This window comes from Netta rufina, assembly GCF_964035555.1.
Source record: "Netta rufina genome assembly, chromosome: 8".
NCBI classification, from domain to species: Eukaryota; Metazoa; Chordata; class Aves; order Anseriformes; family Anatidae; genus Netta; species Netta rufina.
The window spans coordinates 12642195-12668356 of record NC_140131.1 but is presented as its reverse complement, the minus strand read 5'-3'; the positions used below and the strand labels follow the sequence as shown (position 1 = coordinate 12668356).

General features: G+C 38.7%; 1 protein-coding gene across 3 annotated transcripts in view; it reads left to right on the top strand.

The window, feature by feature from the left end:
* Window positions 1–26162, top strand: part of ADGRL4 (adhesion G protein-coupled receptor L4) — a 76567-nt gene that overhangs the window by 20419 nt on the left and 29986 nt on the right. The window contains exons 3-5 of one of the 3 annotated variants that reach the window (XM_084291360.1): window positions 17723–17875; window positions 24242–24397; window positions 24923–24993. In XM_084291360.1, coding sequence (XP_084147486.1) covers window positions 17723–17875; window positions 24242–24397; window positions 24923–24993 — 380 coding nt within the window. The remainder of the gene's footprint in view (window positions 1–17722; window positions 17876–24241; window positions 24398–24922; window positions 24994–26162) is intronic. The other 2 variants (XM_084291361.1, XM_084291362.1) reach the window with 2 other exon arrangements.

Sequence of the window (26162 nt, the reverse complement as noted above, 5' to 3'; positions counted from 1 at the left end):
ATTGACAGGAGATCAGCAATTGGCAGGAGAACAGATGAAACATATTGAAAGAGCCAATTTGCTAGTATCAAGGGAGGCAGATGTGTCAGTTTTACATCTGCTGAAGCAGAGTCCTTGTTGCTGTTTTTTCCCCTCCTCTTTTTAAAACATATTTCATTACCTAAAGGTTTAATTATTAGATAATTGAATAATCCTTTAGAAGCGACCAAGGAGCACTCTGTTCATTGAAGAGCCCCTTACATCACTGTGCTCTGATTTTGGCAGTCACAGTTTGTTTGTGGAAGTTTCTGCTTTTTCACCAAAACTTGTCACACCTGACACACACCAGATTTCAATTGCAGCTGAATAGTTTCCTGGGACCCAATACTCCAAATGCCAATTTACTACCTCTTTCTTGAACTAGCTATTAAAAGAGAAGGAAAGTGGAAACAGAGCTGAGTTTTCCATTGATAGCCTACTTTGGGATGTAGGCAGAATTAACAGTGGAAGACTTAATGAAGGAGGAGAAAAAAAATAAAAATAAAAAACACAGACTAGGGTAAGTGCTTCTATGGTTTTCAACTCAGCCAGCAAGCTGGACCCATATGTAGTTACCTTCTTCCTGTGAAGCGGGTAGGCAGAAATGAGCTCATCATAACAATGGGTGTTAGTCAGAACTGTAAGTCTGAGGTATTATAGCAGCTGTAGTTTGAGGGAACATACACAGATAATGAAATGAGTAATTCTGTGCCCTCGACTTTCATGGTTAGTAGTTGCCAATGTCTATTCTCCTTTTCATTAGTTCAATGTGTTAGATTCTTATGAGAAGGATTTAAAAATACATCAACAAAATGAGGTAGCAGAGCTCTGTAATTCTTGATATTTTATTAACTTCCAAGAGTCTGATATGTGATGCATCCAGGATGTGTAAGTAAATTAGAAAACCAAAGAACTTTATGTGAGAAGTTGTAGTACCTCTGGATTTTCAGAGTCTTTGTTGACAAATGTTGTCTCTGTGAATCAATTCTCTCATATGCATGTACCCTGAAAACTAAGGAACTGGAAACAAACAAACAAAAATAACACTTTTTTTTTTTTCTTTTTTGGTAAGGAAAACAGACTTTCTCTGTTGCTAGGAGTTTAATAGATGTTTTCTCTTTTGTTTTTTTTCTTCTTGTATGAGGTTTGAGTATTAATATAGTTAATGTGACTTCAGGAGTTAAAGCCTTAAGAAAAAAACAGAAGCATTGTAGAAGTGTTCACTTCATATACTGAAGGCTTATTTGAAGCACTGAGCACTGTAGCCTTGAGGTACTCATTTATGCTTACAAATAACAACTATGCTCAAAATGTACTATTACAGCCTTTGAATGGCCACAATTTTTACCTTAAGTTCCACATTAGACAGTTTTTTCCAAAGCAGAAAAATAAATATATACTTAGGGAAGGTCTTGGTGGTCTTAGGAGAAGTGCACTACTCACTCACTGCAAGGAGGGCTGTTGACTGTGGGCTGGGGTACCACCAGGTGATCACCAGTTCTTAGCAATGGGAACAGCAGCACAGGTTTTAGAAATGAGTGCATGCAATGTGTCATTTTTCCAGGGTATTAAATGCTTGAGAGGTGGGCCCATGTGAGCTTTGTGAAGTTCAGCAAGGCCAAGCACAAGGTCCTGTATCTGGGCCAGGGCAATCCCAAGCAGAAATACACACTGTGTGAAGACTGGATTCAAAGCTTCCCTGAGGAGAAGGACCTGGGATGTTGGTTGATGAGAAGTTTGACATGAGCCAGCAATGTGTGCTTGCAGCCCAGAAAGTCAACCATGTCCTCGGCTGCACCTAAAGAAGTATGGCCAGCAGATTGTGGGAGGTGATTCTCCACGTCTGCTCTGCTCTCATGGGACTCCACCTGGAGTACTGCATTCTTTGGGGCCCCCAGCACAACAAGGACATGGACATGTTAGAATGAGTCCAGGGGAGGGCTGCAAAGATAATCAAAGGTCTGAAGCATCTCACATGTGAAGACAGGCTGAAGGGGTTGGGGTTGTTCATTTTCCAGAGCTACTGGACTTGTCACCCATCAAAATGCCTTGTGGTTTTTCAAAGGTGTATAGAATGTGTACAATTACAAAGCTCAACAATCAAAGAAGCCTGTACTTGGCAGCACAATGTATACTTGCCTATTTTGCCCTTTATCATCGGGGCAACCTCTTGCTGACCAGCCACCAAAGATGAGACGTCCTGCTAGGCTGATGACCTCTAATTGTTCCCCATTACCATCTCAACATTGTCTCTCAGAAGAAATCAGTGTACTAGAGCACGGCTGAGATAAAAGGCGTGGACAGTATTCATCATGCAGTTCACTGGAGTCCACAGCCTCTCCCTGTGCTTAGTATAGATGGGAAGTGTTCAGTAGCAGCTGGCAAATGTTGAATTATTAAATTGTGTCTACAACACTTTATATAATTATTGCCCAAATGATAGAACAGTGAGATAAGCTTGATGTTGACAAGCAGACTTATCCACCTTCAGAGTTTGGTTAACAGACTTGCTGTTTTGGAATTCAAGAAAAGTCTACTCTGTCAGGAAGGATTTAAATAGAAAATTAAATGGGTTTGCATATTGCTCTGCATGACAGCGTTTTTGTTAGCCTTCAAGGTCTGTATGATCTAACCAAGCATGTGGAAGTAAGATACATATTTCTGAGTGCTGTAATAGTTGTAGTTATTGTAGGGAATTGTTAAATATAAGCAGTTATGCTAAAATGTTATTTTAATCCACAGAATATTTAGTAGATTAAAATAATAATACTGTGTGTAGAGGCAGGAAACCTGGAATGGCTGTAATCATTTTGGGGTGGCTTCTCAATTGGTTGTCCAATCAGGGAATTCACTGTCTGATCTTCTTATCCTTGAGGAAGCAAATGTAGGCAAGAGAGATGGCTTCACAATTATGTCTTGACAAGAAATAACTGCATCAGAAAGTCTGTTTGCTTTCCCCAATCTCTTTCTGAGAAAATGCAATTAGTACATTGCTTGCTTCTTTCCACAAGATGTTTGTAGGCAGTGTTATTGTGAAGGAACACAAGCTGCCACTGCAGCTGTTTTTAAACATGCAGTTGAAACAGACAGCTCTGCTATGGTGACAGAAAACATCAAAGCAACAAAACACAGTATTTTATCTGATGGGGGTAACAATATCTCAGCTAATAAAATGGCTGTCATCCCTGTCCATTGTATAGATAAGGAAGCTGAGGATGTTTGGTTGCTCTTTGTTGGCACGCCAAGTCACAATTATCTTATGACAGCGCTTTTATGGGATATGATTGATGAAGCATTTTGGGGGGGAAAGAGCTTCAATAAGCGAATTTCACTAGATTTCATTATGACATTGCTTGCACAATGGTTGGCAAAAACAAAAATGTTTTAAGCAAAACTAAGAAAACATGGCCTTGTTTAATCTGCCAGGGATGTCCTTGCCACATTCACTTATTTGTATTGTATATTGGATGTAAACAGCTCTAATTCTGAATTTCTTGTGTTGACCTTTTCTGGCATTAAGATCAAAGTACTTTCTGCAATAAGGATAAGTCTTTAAAGGCTTCAGTGGCCTGTCAGAGTAGGGTATGTTTAAACAGAAAATAACACAACAGTGCACTCTTTGGCTAAAACAGGCACCAAATTAAGTTCTAAAGTTCATTGCTCCTCAAGAAAACCATCATTATCTTGCAGTTTAGCCTAAAAGTGGGCCAGCTTTAAAAATGTTTTCTTCTTCTCTGGACCTTAACTCACAGGGTGATTTTGCCACTTGCCTCTAACAGATGTAACACAGATGTCCAGTTGAGAGGAAAGGGTTGCCCTCTCCTTATTTTAATCCCTGGGTGGATATGAAGACAGCTAAAGCATCCCTCTGAGCAATAGCCTGTAAAATAGTTTTTCCAAACCATGATATTATCCTTTCCTTGATGCTGTATGCTGCTGTCTTATACCCAACATGCCTTTTTTCCCTGGCTCCAGCTGTCCTCTATCCCAGATCTTTCAGCGGGTCTCCAGAGGAGGTCCTGGAGGTTGACTTTACAGTGCCTGATTTGGAGCCAAGGCAGCTGGAGTAAGAATTTAACTCTAATCCAGTATTTTGATATTTCACAGCTTGACCATATGAAAATAAATCATTTAAACACTACTTTTCTCTGTGTATAGTATGCATTTACATTTGGAATGTAAACCTACCCCACTTTACAGAATAAATTATAGTAAGCATTAAACATTTCTCTAATATGAAGTTCACAACAAATCTGAGCACAGAAAAATCTTTCCCATCAAACTGTTGTGGAATCTCCAGTATCCTGACTGAACTGGGACTTTTGGAGCAAAACTAAGGATATCCTATAGAACTTTCTGTGCTGGTACATACAGAGACAGGAGCAGAGGACAAAAGGACATGACATTTTTAATGAACAAAACATTTGATACGTGATGTAATTGTTTATTTTTAATTCAGGGAAACTATCTTTGCTACCGTTTTTGCTGAACCAACCAGTTTCTTATTCAATGTTTCTTGGAAGAGAAACTTACAGTGCTTTTCTGAATATTTAATAAATGGCCCAGTTATCAGGATGTACCGAACATGCTACGTACATCTAACCCAATGTTTCTGGAAGTTTAGTGTATTTGATAATTAAGATGTTTATCAGTGTTTTAACTTAAATATAGGTGCTTACTTTTCAAGCTTTATTTTAATAAATGAAGGATAAATACTTTATTCTTGAGTGATTTGCAGGGGAAACAAGTCACTGCCATTTCCAGCTGAGAACTTTGCTCATGAGTAGCAATTTAATATACTGGTAGTGAGGCTTTCTGTGGTGCCTCCCTCTCTGACAGGTCCCCAGTGTGGTAGTCTGTAGAGATCTATGTGTTTTACACTGCTTTATTCACTATGTTATAGTAATCCTCTTTTCCTGTGGCTTCTGTCTTCTTAGTATGTAAATTATACCCCTCATTTTAATTAGTGGCAGCACTGTTTTCTTTGTATTTTGTAACTGAGACTTTGTCTCCCAGAGTCTGCTGAAATGACACAATGCAGAACTGGTTAAGCCAGGTCACGTAGCAGCAAGCTGTGTTGCTGTGCAGCATGGTGCTACATGCAGGCTAAAAAAAACAAACAAAAAAAAAAATCGTTTAAATAGAGAGCAGCACTAATGTAGCACCTATGCTTGCAGTCCGGCCTAATTCTGAGCTCCATGCAGCTTTCCTGTGTGGTGCACAGGCCACAAGTTCACCAGTATGGTACACAGGATCCAGCTAACCAAAGATACACAGCTTTTATACAATACATATATACCCTCCCAGCTGTCAGTACTCCCAGGCAAATGCACTCAATACAACCTGCCATGTGAAGTGTTATTATGGTAGGTAAACTTGAACTGTTTTCACTTCTGTCTTGTGCCTCATTTCAACGTTATTGCCTGTTAAAAGTACCACTTCTGTCCAACCTGAGGACTTTTTTCTTTACTTTTTATTTTAATAGAAGGAACTCCTATATTTTTTGCCTGCTAAATGTTTCACATCTTTGGTCTAAGAATGTCCCTATTTGCTGTGTGTACATATATTCAAGAGAAAATAAAGTTATGCAGACGATGTCAATCATAAACAAAATATTTCAAACTAGTACATAATAACTGTTGAAAAACAGAGCTGTTGGTGTAACCACCAAGGGAAAGTCACCTTAGTTTGAGTCAGGATCCTATAGTCCTCTCACAGTCAAAATTCATTAAGGGATCTCAGTGCATTAGCTTGTTATGCCATTTGAATTTTCTGGATTGTGAGCATTAGAAAGAAAGCTCTAAAAAGAACTATTAAGACTATGTGTCATGAGGAGACCACAGGCTCCATCACTCTAAAGCTGTAAGGTTCAGTAAGAAGGTCTGTAAGAAGAAATTCAAGCTTTGTGACATTAAGTTTAGGAAGATGTTGCTCCACAAAGGAAGCATCATACTTTTCAAATAAATTTCAGTTAGATATTTGATTATTATATGGGAATTTTTTTGTGACTATACAAAAATTTCCAACCCTTGAGACTGAGCAGTACAATAGACCTGGTTGTTGTATTTTCTAAACTATAATTCCACTTGCATTATTATATTTAGCCCTATTTGACAATAGAAGACAAGAAATGAAAGCTATATATTTTTATAGTGAATTTTGTTATCCACAATGAACTGCTGGGGTCAGTCTGTCAGAATATGACTGCCAGTAGTTAAGACATTCTCACTATGGAGTTAAATGCTTAAAGCATTGACAGTAGCAGGAAATACTTCAGTGGTTATTGTTGAAGCTATTAGTCGAACTGAAGTAATGCTGGCATGTTTTCCCTTTGGGTAGAATTCCTCAGTCTAATTGTCTCCTCCTTGCCAGACCATATTTGATATCTTCAAGTTTGGAGACTGGATGTTTTCCAGTAATTAATGTTTTTTTTTCTCAGTTATAGTTTAAAATTATTTCTTTTTGTGGATTAGTCTATTATCCAGTAGTGAAGCTATTGAATTGCAGAGCATTTAAATGGGATAAATTATGGAGATAATATTAAAAATAAAAAAATGAAAAGAAAAAAAAAAAACAGCTTCACCAGATCATGTGAAAGGTATGTGAGGCATTTTAGAGGATGCTTAGTTCACGTGTGAATTTTGACAAGAATTAACAGGATATTAAAATACAGGGGGAGGGGAAGGAAGAGGGAGGCCATTGTCTGCTGTAGGGGTTATTTTCTTTTAATTACACAACACTGGTATTAACTTAAAGCAATATAGGTCTGTGCATCTCATAGACTAACGTTAGGTCACCTCCTGAATAGTACCAGCAATCAAATTTCATCAAGCTACTCTTGTCTTGAGCACTGTAACTTAGGTTTGACAAAAGTACATCATGAACTCAATGTCTCTGATGCCCAGACTAGACTCTCTGTAAAGTACTTTGTCCACTCAGAGCATAATTAGCCTGTGGTTTCAGAAATCAATGAACACTGTTCCACAATGGGAGTGTTGGGGGGGGGGGGAACTTGTAGTCACTGTTCTATGGCCTTCCTTACCATTTGAGCTATTACTTCTTTCTTTCAAAGCAATTTTACCACATCTTTTATTATATTTTGTTTTTTAAATCCGAAGTGGACAGTGATACAGATCTAAAAGCAAGAAGCATTTTTAATACTGTTTCCAATATGTTACAGCAAAATAATTTTCAAAGAACAAAATTTGTTGAAGATAATGGGGTAGAATCGCACCTGTACTTTATCACACATCACCTTATTTGTGAGTGAACAGAACATCACACTCATGTTTTGCTGAGGTGTGAGAGCTCTTTCCATAACCAGGCTTGACCTCAAGCTCCCTGATGTCAGAGGAGTGGCTCCCATTAACCTACATCTTTGCTTTTATAGAAGCAGAGTCTTGGGGGGAAAACCTGTAAAGAGCAGAAGTAAAGAATGAAAACCACATTGCTCTTCCCATCATCATAATTTTTTTAAGTAGCAGAATCAAAATCATGTGGGATTTCCAGATAAACACCTATGAACCCAGTTTTCCTTTCTACATATGGATCTGTTCTTGTTGCCCAAATAGACTTCCTACTAAAGCTCTTAAATCATGCTACTCCATGACTTAGCAAAACCATTTTGGTAGAGTTCACATTTCCTTTGCCATTCCAAAAATACTACTAAAGTGGTGAATGTAAGTTAACAGAGTTTATCTCCCCAAGACCAAGAAAAAAGTGTGGCCATGTGAGTCATGAAAACTTGCGTTCATCCTGACTTCCAGCCTTATGTTTCACTTGTTAGATGGGGTGCTGTTGAAGAAGCCAGAGATCAAGACCTCTGAGTGATGGCCTGTGTGTAACTGGCAACATCCATCACAGAGTCATTGGGGATTAGATACGGAAAGAGTAATGCTAACATGGTTATACTGCCTGTTTAGATGCATTTAGCATCTGTTAGATACAGTTCAATGGATACCAAGATTTGGTGTGTGATGGTGTTCAACTGCTTTGCAGCTACTGGGGAACTATTTCTTCCAAAAGATGCCAGTTCAAAGTTTCTGTTGTGAAATGGAAAAGAAAGTTTGGATTTAGACCAATACCAAAATGTGTCATAGTGAGCTTATGTATTTTGGTCCAAAAAGTTCTGCACTTGGAGTTTTATGAAGTGAGTGTAAAAAATATCAAGAGCCAGGTACGCTACAAAGTGAACAACAAATTTGAGCCTTATTTTCCTGAGTGTAATTAGGCAGTGGCTACTGCAGTAGAGTGGTATAGGTGAGGATATGAGTATGCAGCAGTACTCAGCATTTATTTATATAAACTATGGAAAGTGTTAAGCAACGTAATCAAGATTTCAGCCTAACGTTCTGATGCATGTACTTTCATAATACTGGTACTGAATCAACACCATGGAAAATGTAATGGAAAGTCTGCAAGAAATTACAATGCATGTAATATCTAGCTATATGTTTGATATTATTATTTTTAATAAAATCTGATTCCATTTTCAGTGCTGAAACAGAACTTTTTCTTGGGCTGCATATTCAGTTCTACAGGGTCATGGTTATCTACCGATGAATCCCTGTCAATAGGGAACTGCTGTTCTGCTCAATCTGTTTTAAGCAAAACTATTCTCTGATTGTACATACGCTGTTTTACTTTCCAGTTAAAAGATTAGTTTTAGTGAAAACAAGTGAGTTAGGAAAAAAAAAAAAGAGAGAGAATGACATAATATAGTAACTGGGAAGTTTCTAAAATCCTTCTGTTGGTAGCACCAAGGAAAAACACTGACGCCTGCACACTGTTGGCAATTCTAATCCAGCATATTTGCATTTAGCTGCACTTCACCTTTTTTTTAATTCAGTGTTTCTGATGGAGGCAAATCAAGAAACTGATCATGTGTCTCAGTTACATTCTGTGTAATCCTGCAGAAGTAGGTTTGACACAGGGTGCCTGCCAGGGTGTTGAGGTTGGGTTCTGGTAATTAGATCTGTGTAGGGTGAGGATAGGAAGAGCAATGTGGTTTTCATTCTTTACTTCTGCTCTTTACAGGTTTTCCCCCCAAGACTCTGCTTCTATAAAAGCAAAGATGTAGGTTAATGGGAGCCACTCCTCTGACATCAGGGAGCTTGAGGTCAAGCCTGGTTATGGAAAGAGCTCTCACACCTCAGCAAAACATGAGTGTGATGTTCTGTTCACTCACAAATAAGCACAGAAACAACCCTGCAGTTTCAAAGTCCACTACAAGGAGGAGTGATGGAGCAGGTGAGCTGACAAACAGCTTTCTTCAGAATTGGGTGGAGATGAACCTGAACTCACCCTTTAATTCAAAAAGCCATCTCCCCACAACTGGATTTTAATTTCTGGCTCCCAAGTCTATAATATAAACCACCCCCATATGAAATTACCACCAGTGATTTGCATAATTTCCAATTAAAAGTACCCTTAAGCACATATCTATCTGGATATTTCCTCTATAAATCTTTACAGAGCTCCATATACTTTCCCTTCCATGTCTACCACCACATCCTGTCTGGGTAGTGGACTTGCATGCTTCACTGTATCACTGGTATTAAGTATTTGAAACTACTCTTCGTGCTCGGTGGAGGGCTCCCTGAGCAGAGTGGTGACAGTCCTCTGTGGACATCTGGGCACAGCTGGAACCCAGTGTTGCTGCCGCAATGTGGTGTTTTGGAAGACCCCGGAAATATTCCAGTTTTGTCTGACAAAAAACAGTATTATTTCTGATCAAAGCCTGTACTGCTAGCTTGTAGGGTGTTTGATAAAGCTCATTAGATAGTGCTTAATGTTCCTCTGCCTCATTCAAGCTGCATTATCACTAACTTACCCCCTTTTTCACATGTTGCTTTACACGTACCATAATGGCACAACAGTGGTTTGCATATGTAAGCTGTAATGTGGTGATGCATTTCCTGGCTGTGTTGTTCAGAATCTGGATAATTATCTTCCCTTTTTGCTCTGGAATTTGGAAAAGTGCTGCCTGGAAACATTTCCCCTTTATCAAATTGTTTGCTAAGCTGTTTTTCCTCATGCTTATCTTTCGCTTGGGACCAAAATGTTTAGATTTGAGTGGTGACATCTCACTTGTACACATCCTGTTGGATAGAAGCCTTGGGTTGTTTGAGTTCACAGTATAGCTAACCAGGACTTGCATATGACTGGTACTGAAGATGGGATTATTGTTTTATCCTACTTGGTGTCTATAACCCTGTTTTTCAGTGAATTAATCTGGTTGTCACTCCTTATATCCCAAACTAGGCTGAGAACTCCAGCACTTCATCCCTATTGTGGACACTGTCCCATTTACCTGTGACTCCTTGCTGTCTCTGACATTCCCTCACCACCGTCTCTTCTCGTCTTTAGCTGTGCATTTTATCATCTCATCAGCCCCAGTGCTGAGCTGGTGAATTGATGTCAAGGGGAAGGCAGGAGGGGAACCGGAGTGCTGCATGTGCAAGGAGTTCGTGGTGTGCTTCCTTGAAGAGTGAGTGGCCACTCCTTGTACCTCGTGCCTGTACTGGGATGTTGTGGGTTGTACTCTGCACCCATACCCCTGACAGGTGCCCTAGCACCCTGCCCACCCCGTTAGCAGGGTGAACCAGACCAGCTCCAAATTTTACCTGTAATAGAAAGTGTGCATCTTCATAGGACTCACAGCCCTTCCCTTCTTGATCTTGTCAGGAAAGGGGTGCCATCCAGACACCAAATAACAAATCTGGGGTTTGTACACCCAACCTGAAGCTAACCACTTGCAGCAGTACAACTCTGAATCTCCATTAGTCGCTGCGGCTCTGAGGTCTCCTATGGGAAGAGTGGTGGGTCACGTTGCTGCTGTCTGCAAGGCACATGCCTGAAGACTCCTGCTCTCCAAGGGAGGAGGGGAGACAGTGCTGGGAAAAGGGTTTGACAGGGCCTCTCAAGAGCTATTTATCCCCATTTTCCCTTTGTTTCACTGATTTGAGCACCCTGTTCCTTTTTGTTCTCAAAATCCTACAGATGCTTGTATGGATATGTTTTTTTTTCCAGTCAATGACTAGCACTTCTAAAGACTTTTTTTTTCCTTCTCTTGTTCTTTACATATGAGTGATCACAAATTATAGATTTTTTTTTTCTCCTCTTTTTTGATAGTTCACAAGCATTGAAAAAGCAGGTTGTTCTGTGTGGCTAAACAAGTGACAATCTCATCACTGGCACTTACCCAATAATAGTTTTTCATGTTTAATTTGTAATGTCTGAAAATACTAGCAAGAGATGAAGGAAGCAGCTTAAATAATATATTTACCTTGTCCCTTCTTTAAAACTCAACACAAGTGTATTTTGGTATGTAGGAACATGTCTTTGCTCCTTTTAGACTGTTTTGACCCATTCCTTAAAATGGGGCCATAAGATTTTTTTTATTTTTTTTTTTTTTTTACTTTTTTTGTGAGGACTTGTAGTTCATCCAGACACACAAAAACTCTTTATCTGAAATCACCTCTATATATACACATAGTCTGTGAAGAGTGTGAAAGAAAGTGTGTTTGCTGATCCAAGGACTTCTAGGAGTACCAGCTAGCTGCAGAGCCATCAAGTTCAAACCAGTCAAAAACTCCTATCAAGCTATTCAAATGTCCCAAGAAGGCATTGTGAAGGGCTCTTACAAGGAGGTAGAGAGCTATGAAATTCAAGCAAGATGGAGTTTTCTGTGGCAAGATTTCCTGTTCAGCAACTGCATGGTCCCCTGCCCCGGGGTAGGACAAAGATGAATCGGGCCCATTATGAAAGCAATTCATATTTAAATGAGATTTTCAGCCCAGTTCTGCAGTCTCAAGTGGTTTTTCTAAGCATCTGCTCTTTCATGCTGATTTAGACCAAACTTGAATGCTGAATCTTTGGAGAATCATAAACAAATTGTGTTAAATTACCATTAATGGAAACACATCACAAGGAAGGCAAGGCAAGGCTGTTAATGGTATTGCTGTTCTTAACTCAGGCTGTGATGGCTGTAGACACACAGTCCTGCAGCACAGAAGTAATGTATGTAAGATCACCCACTGTTCTGAGACCTCCAGACAAGCTAAGCACAGCAGGGTGAGTAGCACTGGAATTTGTTTTACAGGAAGCCTTTCATTTCCTTGCTTTTGAGGGGTTAAGTGAGGCACTTCAAGTACTGTTTTCCCATGAGGGTTACACTAGGGAAGGGTAGTTTTAGTTTCCCCCAGGGGCTCCATAGCAGCTTTGGCAGCAGAGGCTGCTGTCGAAAGAGAACAGCCGAATGCAATGAATCAATGTATTCCCCAGCTGCTCCAGCTACATTTTCTTCCTGCCCAGGGCTGTCCACTTTTCAGACTACTATATGCAGTACTGGTCCCCAGCCCTGTGCTGCCACTCCCAAGCTTGATGGACAGGTATCCCTGAAAGGCCTCTCACCCTGTTTTTAAAAGGTCTGGATTGGAGCAAAATTAGATGTTTTAATTGCTTATTTTTACATCACCTGGGGAATGCAAAGAATAGAGCAGCTTGTGAATGTATTATAGTATACTGTAGTGGCCTTGGTATGAGCTGTTTATGGTCCTTAGTAACATCAAGTGTTCATTAAACTTTTGAAAATCACTCCTATGCTTGTTCAGGTATGGCTTTAGGAAACTCAGGATGCCAAACAAACTCAAGCTCTGGTCAGGAGTCTTTAATTCATTTAAATATTTCTTCAAAATGTCAAGAGTTCACCTGGAACAGCCAAGCTTCTGCTGCCTCAGGAAACACGTTCACTTTCTGGCCTTGCTATTGTAGTGGGTATACGTGGCAAGGTTTTGGTAGCAGAGGGCCATAGGGGTGGTTTCTGTGAGAAGGATCTAGAAGCTGCCCCATGTTTGGTAAGGGCCCCACTGCTGACCAGAGCTGAGCCAATAAGCGATGTTGTTTTGTGCCTCTGTGAGAGCGTATTTAAGACAGGGAAAAATATGCTGCGCCACACAGCAGCTGGGAGAGTGAGAGGAGTGAGGAACAGCCTTGCAGGCACCAAGGTCAGTGAAGAAGGAGGGGGAGAGGCGCTCCAGGCGCCAGAGCAGAAGTCCCCTGTGGCCTGTGGTGAGGACCATGGTGAAGCAGGCTGTCCCCCTGCAGCCCATGGAGTACCACGGTGGAGCAGGTTTCCATGATGCAGCCCATGGAGACCACGGTGGAGCAGGTGGCCCTGCACTGATGGAGGCTGCCGCCTGTGGAAGACCCCTGCTGGGGCAGATTCCGGGCCTGACCTGTAGCCTGTGGAGAGGAGACCACGCAGGAGCAGGTGACCTGGCAGGAGCTGCTGCCCATGGGGGACCCAGGTTGGAGCAGTTTTCTCCTGAGGGATGGACCCCGTGGTACGGACCCATATCTGGAGCAGTTCTGGAAGAGCTGCTGCCTGTGGGAAGCCCACGCTGGATCAGTTCAGCAGGGACTGCATCCCGTGGGAGGGACCCCACAGCACAGGGGATGAGAGTGACCAAGAAGGAGTGGCAGAGAAGAAGCGCTGTAGACTGACCATAACCCCCATTCCCCCGTTCCCCTGTGCCGCTCAGGGGGAGGAGGTGGAAGAGGGTGGATGGGGGGGAAAGGTGCTTTTGGTCTCTTTCCTTTGTTTCTCACTTCTCTAGCTTGTTAGTAATAAGCAATTAATCTTACTATCTTCTTATGCTGAGTCTGTTTTGCCCGTTACAATAATTACTGCGTGATCTTCTTGTCTTTATCTATTTGAGCCCTTTTCATTGTATTTTTTCCCCATTCCTCTTTGAGGAGGGGGAGTGAGAGAGTGGCTGTGGTGGAGCTCGGCTGCTCACTCGAGCGGAACCACCACGGCTATCCACGTTACAGCCTGCAAATCACCTTGTCACCAGCACTGATTACCCTGCATTGGGAACCAGGAATATGGCCTCTGCCAGAGAAGTAGTGCAGGACAGAGAGCCCTGAGAGCTCAACCTGTAGCCTAGCCAAGGCCCTAGTAGAATGCTTTGGGAGATGTAGGTCTAACTTTGATCTAAGATTTCTGAGAATTCCAGCTCCTGCAGAAGAGCCAGGAGCATTGATGTCAAGGGTTGTGCAGCTGCAGAGCTGGCTTTTCAATGTGATGGACTCCAAAGCTGCCTGTCATGAATGCTGGCACAAATACTACGTAGATATTATCTATTTGTCTATATAGAGAACTGGAAGATATTTGGTCATCATTGCCATTGTAAAATATTTTGTATAAAGTCAGGCGGATTATTTAAAAACATCTAGTCAAACTGCATATGAAACTTGTTTCTTTTGGAAACCTTTCCCTTACTTGCCTTTCTCATTAGCCCAGTACTTTTCCACAGTGAGCACCACTTTGGGCCAAGTTACATCAGTGACTTTTATACCATTAATTTTGATGGAAGCAGGATGTGGTCCAGTAAATTATCCCCCAGCACAGTCTGCTCAGTATAACATTAGACCATTGGAATAGTGAAAAGAAAGTTCCTTCTGAATTTAACTCCTTAAAATATCCATTCTTGTGCTTGAAGTTTAAGTTAGTATTCTTCTCAGATGTTTTTGAGGTTTCTTAAATTGTCTGATAATAAACAAGAACACACATCTTTAACAGTATGTACAGCTGGCTTCTGGGAATCATACCGTAGTAAAGATGTGCTGGACTTCATTTTCTATTATTTAAACATCTTATTTTCCACTTCTGAAAATGGAATAAAATTGCTGCTGTTTCTGAATGTGCCCAAATTTTCAGTCATTTTATACATCCCCATATTTCTTAATTATACCTTATTGCATTTGTCTACATATTCTAAATGTGACAGTTCATGGTATGATTTCTAATTGTTGTTCCTCCACAATGAGTATATTTAGTATGAAAAGGGCATAAATCCCTTAGCATGACAAGAAACTGTGATCCATGGTCATTAATAAGAGTACTACAGAATAAACTATCAAGCTCCTCCTCAAGTCTAAATCCTGCCAATTCTATGGTTTAAAGCCACTGAAGCAGGTAAAGAGGTGCTGAAATTTTACCTTGTGCAGACTCCATCCATCCTGTTTTATCTGGTACACGTGTATGACTGGTATTTCCTTTGCTATTCCACCTCTTATATAAACTATTTAGGATTAAAAGATCATTTATAAAATACCCCAAATTATTGTTTTGTGGAACAGACTAATCAAGTATCCTGCTATTTGGTACTGATAACATGCATGTAGACCAGCTGGTCTTCTAAGTTAGCTGTAGGAGATACTTGTCTTCTCCTAGGAAAATAAGAAAAACCTTTTCCTTAAGGTTCTCTCAATAAGCCTTGTAAGACAATTTAGTCACCAATAAAATTCTTACAGGTATTCTTAATTTTAGAGAAAAAAATACCAATAATCCAGTAATTAATTAGGCAGAATTGTGAAGATTTTATTGATGATGACTGCATGAGTCATTTGATATTGTCTGTAAGTTCTTTGGGACACCTGGAAAGGTAATAGTGATGGGCTGAGGACCTTCATTCTTATATTTGAGCTCCTAGGAAACAAATCCAAAAGAAGAGTTCTTGAATGTATCCTGTAGCTTTTATCTCCTCAGCTCTATAGTTTCCCTGCTTTGAATGAAGCCACTGATCACTGTCCTTCCACTACTTGTCTTCCATGACTTCTATCGCAAGAGCTTTGCAAAGCCAGCAGGTATTGCTCTCTATGAACTTCCCAACATCATATGCCAGACTGGACTTATCGTATTCCCATGCTCAGTTTCTGAACTTAGATTAGTACCACTTTTTTCTTCCCTGTCTTACTTTCATTTAAAGAAATTTGGATTTACCTTGGCATTCTCTAAAATCCAAATTATATACCTTCTCTGCTGCATTCTTAGGAATATCAAAGCTGTAAAATAAATATTGATGGTATGTGTTGGCAGAGTGTTTTTTATACTTAGTGGATTTCTCATTAAATTACATGTATATTCAATTTTAGTTATAATGAGTATAATCTATTTAATATTGTTGACCCAAATTCTCCTGAGGAATGCTAACATTGTGAATTGATATTTGAGTCAACAGTATAACATTCAAAATCATGTCAGACTTCAGTTCAGAAAAATGTCCTGTCCCAGGGTTACTCTGTGGGTTGAGACTAAGTTACATTGCAGGAATGTATTCCTGTAATGCTTTACAGTGTTTGATGTACTTTAATCTTACACCTTCCCTAACTTACAGGACACTATACTTATCTGTATCCTATCTCTGCAAACACCTTATAAGAACACTGGCCATCAGGAAGCAGAAGGCACCTTCCTGAAACTCATCCTTGGGTGTCTTTTCTGAAGTCATATTTCTCCCTGTCATGCTCCTTAATCGTTCTTCTTCTGCAATAAATTGTTATTTCTCTCCCTGTTAGAATTCTTTCCTGTCCTTCATCATGTTACAAGTACCTTTTGCTTGAGAACAGGAACAAAATCCCAGCAGAGTTCAGCAAACCTTTAACTCTTCCCTTTTCAGGATGCAGAAAATAGAGAACTCAGTGTCTTCTTGTTTGGGAGAGTTTGGTTTGTTTGCTTGCCTCAGAGCTTTGGGGGTGCTTTGGGAGAAACAGGCGATTTGAATGATGACATTATTGGTATTGAGTGTTATTCCTAGTTTGATAGCGTTTCTGGAGAAAGAAGCTTTTGAAATTTTCTCAAGTTTAGTCTGAAAATTATTTAATAGACAACAGGGACCTTGGAAAATTCTGGAGAGGAAACAGTTTTTATTGAGTCATTGCAGAAGATCAACTGTATGGTATAAAATATGTTTTTATGATTTCATTTGACCTTTGATCAAGCTAGTGGATCCCCATGTTCACAAAGATTGCATATGCAGAGACTCTGCAGAGGGGAAGTATCCTTAAAACTCATGCATATGGCTCCTTTTTTCATGTATCATTACAGACCTGGGACTACCCCTGTAAAATAGATCACGTAATTCTGTATGTACAAAATTGATGATTTACACAGTACTCACTAAGATGTAAAGACCAAGCCATGAATCGTGCTCATCCATTTAAGATCTTTGGGATACCTAAAAATATATATATATATATACATATATATATATATATATATATATATATATATATATAAATATATAAATATATATATATATATATATATATATATGAAGACTCAAGTCAGTAAGACAAATTTTAAGTAAGACAAATAATAAGTTTATTGTCTGGGATTGCTGAGAAATACCACAGAAAGTCTTCATGAAGTAACTGTCAAGTAAGCTACATTGATCCTGCTTTACTGTTAGGGAGTGAAGTGGGTTACTTCTTGATGTCCTTTTGATGTCTGTTTTCTATGATTCTGAATTCCCAGATGCATCCTTAGTGTGATTTCCTACCTCTACATTTGTGAAGGCCATGCAGGTACCAAAAATGTTATCAAAATCAACCATGGCAGAATATGCATTTGCAATAATCCTTCATTCCAACTGAATATCCAATTAAGACATTCATTTCAGTATCCCGTCAGTTTTCTCATTTGTTGGCTCATGCAGGATGAAGGCAGAGAAGAGCTGCTGAACACCTGCTTACTTCCTTGGCAACGGGAAACCTGTACAGACAAACACCAAGAGTGCCAGCTCAGCATTCAAAACTTATATAAATAAAATTCCAGAGGCCAAATTAAGCGTTTACTTGGCTGTTTTCTTCAATCAGTAAATGCAAATATATTTCTCTGTAATTTATGTCTTGACAGATGATAATGAATGTGAAAATGCTACTCAGCCTTGTGGAGAACATGCCAATTGCACAAACACTGTGGGAAGTTATTTCTGCATGTGTGCACCTGGTTTCAGATCTAGCAATGGTCAACAAACTTTTGTACCTAATGATGGAACCTCCTGTGTGGGTAAGTTATTAATGTCTACCAGCTAGCTTTACATTGTCACTCTTCTCTTATTGCTTCTGTTAATTATAGAAAACTAGCAAAATACATTCAGATTTATGAAGTTTGGAGTCTGAATGTAAAATTCCCACAATTTAGACTGGTACAAATTTAAAATTCCAATTTTCAGGCACACTGATAACACAACAGCTGTGACTGTTTTCAGTAACACTTCAGACTTGACTCCATGTGAAATATTTTTAATACACTTGTCATAGTTTTAGATAATGGATATATAATTAAGTTAACATAGAAATCCCCCATCCCCACCCATTTAAGCCATAGTTTCACTGATAGGTGGTCATATTCTTTAAAAAAAAAAAAAAAAAAAAAAAAAAAAAGCAGAGTGACAAGGTATTCTTCATTCAAGTCACTCTGGACCAACAAAACTCCCTATACATGTGACCTGCTTGCTCCCAATATTTTTTTGTTTGGGTCTTTTTTGGATATTTTCAGTAATTTTTCCAGTCTGACCAAAAGCAGTAAATAAATAAATAAATAAATAAATCAGTAGTACTCCTTCCTCTTGTCCCATCCATCCATCAGCTTTTGTTTCTATAACAGTTGGATGGATCATGTTCAAGATTAAAGAGGAAGAAAAGTTCTCTGGAAAAATGTTATTTGTGAACATCTATGCAATCCTTTAGGATTTCCTTTGAATGGAAGAACTGTAACTATTTCTCTTTTTTTTCAAACTCCTGGTAATTTTCTCTATATGTTGCAACAGTCCTCAGGGAATGGGAAAATGGGAAATAAATCTATTGCCCTTTACACCTTTATGCTGACTGTCTCTCATTCGAGATATGTCTCCTGTGAGCCTGTGAGCGCTGACAACCTCTCTTCTTCTTACTGTTTTTAATATCAGCAGAATGGCTGCATATTAAGCCAGAAAGTGATCTAATCAACATTTCTGGCCCATTGCTCACATCCATCTAAAAGAGCTCTGCTTTACCCAGTCGCTATGAATCGTTCATAAATTAGCTGAGATTGAGACTGTTAGCACATCGAGCTGTAAATATTCTCATGGTTTCTGGTCCACGCTTTGATTTTTACCAGTTATGACATTTCCTCAGCTTCAGAAGTTTTCAAAGTTATTTCTCTGACTGTTCTTGTGTTACATTAGCTTTTTACCATTAACTTGATTTTTCCTTTTTTTCTCCCCCTCTTTCCTTTACCAGACAGACTGATATTTTTAGACTGAGGGTTAATTTACCACATTTCTTCTGTGTTTTTTTTTTTTTTTTTTTTTTTTTTTTTTTTTGCAAATTTATATGGGAGGAGCTGAGAGCTTCCAAAATTCACACTGAAATAAAAAATTACCTGTGGGTACCTTTTCTTATTAAAAGAGTGTACCAATTACTTTACCAAGCAGTAAGTCCTAAAGACAACCTTTTGATCCACAATTAAGTTTCCACTTTATCAGTCAGGAAAACCGTAATAAGATATTTAGTACCCAATGGATCTGCTGCTACAGGTAGTAGATATGACTTGCAGCTGACAGAAGTGTATTCAGGCTGTTCTGAACACAGCTGAAGCAGATACCAAGGTTATAATTCTGACCACAGTACAAGTAACGCAGTACAAAGAAAACAACAAAGGTACCAGGTATCCATCCCACTCAAGTATTTTTAGATTCTGCAAAGTTTTAAGTTTTCTTTTTAATATTTGAGTGTGTGTGTGTGTACATACAGAGATATAGAATGTATATAGCAGTAACTTTAAAAATACAGTGATTCAATTTTGGAGAAAGCACCATTACGCAGTCTATTTGTTTATAAACAAATGACATCAAGCCTGTCTGGAATTCCTAGTGGTACAAATGTGGTATATCATTTCGTGAGTCCATTTCAAAATCTGTGTGCATACGCATGTTCATTCCTCTACTCTTTGGTCATTATTACTAATCTTCCAACTACAAAGTGACAATAATCTCAAGGTAGCGGTTCAAAAGAGAATTTTGGGAAGTGTCAGTTCACCAGAACGTTAGGTTTTGCATTGAGCATCAGCCAGTATTTCAATATGTTATCAGGCAGAACTGGTAAAGAGATGACAATGAAAGACGTAGATAGAGGAGGAACTGGAGAGTAGGAAGGGAGTGAGAGGGGAAAAAAAGGAGAAAGGAAATGAAGGGCTGGGGAGGTGGGGAGAAATGCAGATATATGATATTGCTGAAGATGACATTTTTCTGCTGTCCTAAATATGAGCTATTAAAATCTATTTGCTATGTAAAATCCATGTTTTTTCTTAGACTTCACATTTTATTGAATGTTCAGCTGCAGTTAAAAAAAGTGAAATATAAACCTACTTTTTTCACCTCAGTCATCAGAATAAAAATATGAAAATTGCCATCTTTAAAATGAACATGACATCCATGCCACTCTGCCTTTTCCAGGAACGTGCTATTAGTTTTCTTCAGCTTTTTATCAGCTTCTTCTGAGAGTACTGGGAAGGCAGCCATTCTCTATCACATCTTTTTCTGTGACAAGAGAGTTGTACAGTGGATAGGATATAGCATTACGCCACACTGCCAAGTTTTCTTTTACTTGTGCTGTTCTTAGGCTTTTTCATTTCTACTTTGTGTATGCTGCTACCGTCCACAGTATGGAGACATGGGGAGGGACATTTAGTGCTTTGCAACCAGACTTTTCAGTCGCTTGCAAGCTACTAATAAGCAGAAGGTATAATGTAGACATCAAGCTGTCTTGACTGACTGGTGAAGAATCAAAGCAATGTAGGTACAGTCCAGTAATTGGCAAGACTGAACATAATAACTGTTCTCAGTACTTTTAATTTAATTGGAATTTCCTTGCCTGCTGCAGTAAATGAGGAGTGACAAAGCCCAGAAATAAAATAAAAGGCGATAAATCTATTTTCACACTAGCCTAAGTGGTGTTGGTGATATCATTTTCTGATCGGAGCTATTATAAAAGCTTCAAAGTTCAGTTCCGGGATTTGTTTTGAATATTTACTAAAAGGCCAGGGCTTTGTGCAGAGCTATGGAAAATGCTCTTCTGTTTCAAAAGCTGCTATTCTTCAACCTTTGCTCAGGAATGTTGTCTGTGAAGACTGCTCGCACAAGCCTTGGCAGCCCAGTCCTGCTCCCATAGTAAATCAAGGAGGATGGTTTAAGATCCTAGCCTGAAAGCTCCAGTGAAATTGAATTGCTGAAAGCACTGACAAGCTGTTGTCCATGTGTGGTCCAACAATTGCATATTTCTTTAAAAAGGCATAGCTACAAAATATAAAGAAACAAAAAACTACAGCTACTGCATGGAATATTTCAAAGCAGGGACTTAAAAGCAGCATTCTTGCAACTGTCACAAATCATTGGCTGCCCCTGAAAATCTTATTGATTTAGAACGAATATGAAGCTGATTAGTGCCTTGCAAGATCAGGCATATTGCCTTTTAATTTTGTCATCCAGAAGATTTTTTCTCTGGGAAATAGTAAATTAGATAGGCAGGATATGGACTCATTCCATATGGACAACTCAACTGCAGAAAGTCTATTTGCATATACTCGACAGGGTGTCTCTATCTGACTTTAAATAGCCATCCTGTTGCTAGAGATGTGCCTTGGTGCTTGAGTTTCTCCTGTTATTTTGGATAATCCTGCTTTCTCATTAAAATCTCCATTACGCTTAATATGTGAAATAATTACAAAAATAAGGGTAATTTGTATGAATGCCCAATAATGACAAATAAATGATTTATCAAACTAAGCTCATGAAAAGCAAATTATCATTATAATTTTGAAATACTTGGAACATTAAATCATACAGAAACCTGATACCTAGCAATGGCAATCTGGAAAGTATCCAAATATTTGTATATTTGGAAGTCATTTTAAGTTTCAGCAAAGCTTGTTTTCATTTGCTGATGTTTTAGAACTGCGTTACATATGTACTGAATATTCTGTTCAGACCTATTGGTCTTCCTTCACGTAGCTGACAAGGCCAGAGAAATCTTAACATAAAGCTGATGTATTTCCTTGTTATGCAAACTGGTATCGTCATGTTTTTCACCCTTGGCACTTCAATTCACTCAAAGTTTGTCTGCTTCACACTGAGTCATGCAACAGGGCACTGAGAGGCAATTGTTTCAAAAGGAGCTTTATAATTTATTGATGTGAGAGGTTATTTAAATGCCAGGAGCAAGAACTGTAGCCTTTATCTTTAAATGGCAGCATTTAATTATGAGGTAGCCTGTGTCATAATTTTTTCCCCCTTTTCTTCACTTTTGCCAGATTCATTGAGGTATAACATGGTTAGCCCTGTGACTATGAGTACTGAGGCCACAGGAACCGTCCAGATATGTATAATAAAAAACTCAGCTCCTTGAAGTGAAACATAAGCAGCTGGGGTCATGGAAACAACTTATTATCCTAGTGCAGATAGTAATAATGTAGACTCATTCTGTAAGCTTCGTTCTTATGCCTACCCACTCAAGTACGCATTCCTTCGTGACTCTCCCAGAAGAGCAGAGGTGGTTTGCTGGGGAGGGAAATGCTCTTCCAGCCCTACCATGTTTCAATCTTCATTGCCCTTCCAGCTGCATCATGCTGGCATCTCAACAGCTTTTCAAGGGAAGCTTCTGAACCCCTGGTTGAAAATGCAGCATTTCAGGTGCAAAGGGGAGCTACCGTTTAGTGAGGAAAATAGAGATGTGAAAGTGAGGTGGGACCTCAGGCCATCTCCTTGAACCCCAGGGAGACATATATGGTTAAAAGCAGAAGACAGGGAGCTGGAAAAGTAAGCACAAAACAACAGGTTGTTGGGATATTCCACTAAAAGTTCAAACATAGTTTGCAGTTACCTCATATTAGGGGGGGGAAATTAATCTGATTGTTTCTGGAGGCTCTCTTGCCATTAGTAAGAAATGTTATACAAACTTACCAAAAATGTTTTCCAAAAAAGCAGATGGCCCCCAGGTACCCTTCAGACATCTTTCTTCATTCCCTGGATACATCCACGGGCATGCAGTACATTTTTCTAGTCTCCCACAATTTCTGTTTCTCTAGCAACCTTATTTCACGTACATTATTGCTCTTTTTGTTTTGAAACATTTTGAACATTCATTTTGAAAACCACCGGCAATCTTGTACCAAGAGTATGAAAATAGTTCCTGTATGCAAATGGCGCGTTTCCAGCCCCCTGTATCTTCTGGTTTTTTGATCTTAAAAGCCATCTGGCTGCATAAAGGCCTCCTGTCAATTCATGTAGCTATTATCCTCCAATAATCAGCTTATCAGTTCTCCTTTTTTTTCCACCAATTTCTTACCCAAGATCATTGTCAATCCAGATCTTAATGTGGTTTGTCTTCCTCTCCAGTTCATCTGTTTGCCTCTCTACTTCTACCTTGTCTTGGTTCAGTTCTCAGCCTATTTTCCTCCCGGTCTGCTCCTTAAAATGTGTTCATCTGTCACTTCATTTTTCCACTCTTTTTGTCAGATATACCTGTCCCAACACTGTTCACTTTTTTCTCCTTTCCAGCACAGCATTTCACAGCCCATTACTTCACTCATCAGAATTATATGGTGCTGTTCCCAGTTTACTTTCTCCAGTGAATCCATTGAGTTATTTGATCTCTGTCATCAGCCAACCAAATAATGCAAAATAATCCCTACTGCAGCCAGTTAGTGCCCAGCCCTTCTAAACTGTGGATTCCCTTACCAGAATTCATGAGGTTTGCTCTTGGATGGTGCCTCACACAGTTAGTGAACATGTCTAGCAGCAAATTATTTAGAAGGGCAAAAGCCATTTTAGGCATATGCAATTAAATTAAATTAAAATTAAATTAAATTAAAAAAAAAAAAGACATGGCAAGTGCTTTAAAGGGCACAGAGCTTAAATCTTAGATTAACGAGATGTATAGAGTGATCTTTTGTAGCATCTTTTTAAAGCTGTGACTTAAAAGAAAAGACAACTGTTTTCTTTCTCTTCACTAGCTGAATAGTAAGGCTGAGAAAATCTATTTAGTCTAATCTCTGGAAAATGGATTTCAGATGATTTGCATCATGCCGAGCATTTTGTTATGATAGAATTAACATTTAAACTTACAGTTTTAAAATATGAACAATACAGTATTTTATAGTAATAAATGTGGTAGTATAAAAATATGATCAATTATGATTTATCCTTCTAATCTGTAAGTATTATAATTGGCAGGTGTTTTGCCATTAAGTTTTCCTTTTTAGTTTTTGCTTTTTTTTTTCTTCCATGAAATTTTATTATGAAACCACTTGCAGTATGTAGGGCTATTATCAACAAAGCAGCAAGGTGTTAGTCTGTAAATACTTAATAAAAAATTCAATTTCTTATGATATTTGCAGATATAGATGAGTGCAGCAATGAAGGAACTGTTGCCTGTGGAGCTCATGCAAAATGTGAAAATGTGGATGGAGGGTTTAACTGCTCCTGTAAGGAAGGTTATCAACCATCCACAGGAAAATTGCAGTTTAAGCCAAGTGATGGCACTTCCTGCCAAGGTACATGATATTATAAAGGTTTATGTGTTATTATAGAGCTACATCTTCTGAGAAACCCACCAGTGTCTCTTTATCTTCTGTTAGATTAATCAGTGAGACACAAAAAAGAGGCAAGGCAGTCACATCTACATTTCCTGAGAATACAATCATTTTATAAATGTATTTTTGTTAAACAGAGTGGTGAAATCCATTTGGAATAATGGATATCTCCTCACAGTCATCAAACCTGTATTCCTCTGTAAACCTGAGCTCTCTCTCATTTGTGGAAGTCCCAAAGAAAGGGGCCAAACTCTCCACCAGAGCAAAACAAAAGCTCAGGTTCCATCCCCATGTTCCTTTCTGTTGAACAAGTAGCACATGTGGCCAAGGCCAAGTCTTAGTGGTTGAATTTGAGAAAGGAGAGCATGTGCATGGATTCAGAATGCTGGTGGTTTGGGGAGTTGCTGAGACAACAGTTCTTACGATGAGTATATATTGAATATTAATTAAACTGCAATATATAATTAGTTTCTTTTTAACTTACAGAAAACCCGAAGGCCAAGTGTGAGTTATACAAAGACTGTATATCTGAACATATTAATAGAACCTTAGCTGGAGTAAGTAACATTGGTTTATAGATTAATTTGCAAATCCTTTAACTGTTTCTGTTTGAAACTGTTATTTCAATTATAGTAGTTCTTAAGGAGCATTTAACGAATGCTTGAAGCATACAATTGAACTTAAGCATGTTTACAGAAGTATTTTTAATAATTTCAAATTATTTGAACTGGGTTCCATGTTCAAATCATGGTAATAACTTGCTCAGAATCTGTGTGTTCAGTTTCAAACAGAGTCATGATGCATGAAAAATTCAGAAGTGTGGTAATCACTCAACTCTTTCTGTAGTTTCTGAAGTTACACTGCTGCATGTACTGATGTGCAATTATTTGCTTGTTCAGAGTGAAAGGCAGCAAGATAGCTTACAAAAGCAATGTCAACGAGTGACAAAATAGAATAACATTCTGGTATGCTACTATATTTCCTTCTCAAAGCATAGTATGTAAAGTGGCACAGACTTTATAGACTCAAAGACTCAGGATTCTAGATTCTTTCAACAGAAACTGAGATTTCCTGATGCAAATAAAATAAATAAATAAATAAATAAAATAGTATTTATTAGTCTACAACTACAACTATAGTAATGTCTAATTTAAAATGATAAATGAAACATAAGCATAAATAAATTAAAACCAATTGCATAGGTTTGCATTTTATATTAGGCTGTTTGCCCAAGTTACCAGATTCAGAAAGATATTAAATTAAAAGCTTTTATTTGCCTATGTTTTCTTAAAATGTGTGTTAACCAACGATATAGTACATCATATTAATATGCATACTATATTTACTTGAAAAGACATGGTGAATGCCAACATCAGGATCATTAGAGTAAGACTTCTTTTAATGTGTGGTCAAACTGAAGTCAAATCAATGCAATAACTCAAAATACCTCAGTTTTATGTAAATAACTCTTCCAGATTTTACCCTGTTTTTTAGCCTGTGTTCTAGTTCTACTCAGATGCAACCGAAGACAAAGCAAAACCCACAAAAGCTACTCAGTAGCAGAGACTAGGTCTTAGCAAATCCTATGTTGAGAGTGTTTTTGGATCAATAACATCTCATTAGATTTCAGTATCAGGAAGTATGAATTCTTTTCTTGTTCATCTATGACACTGGAAACTGGAGTCTCCATCTACATCTCACCCTCTTTAGCCTATTACTTTTTAAA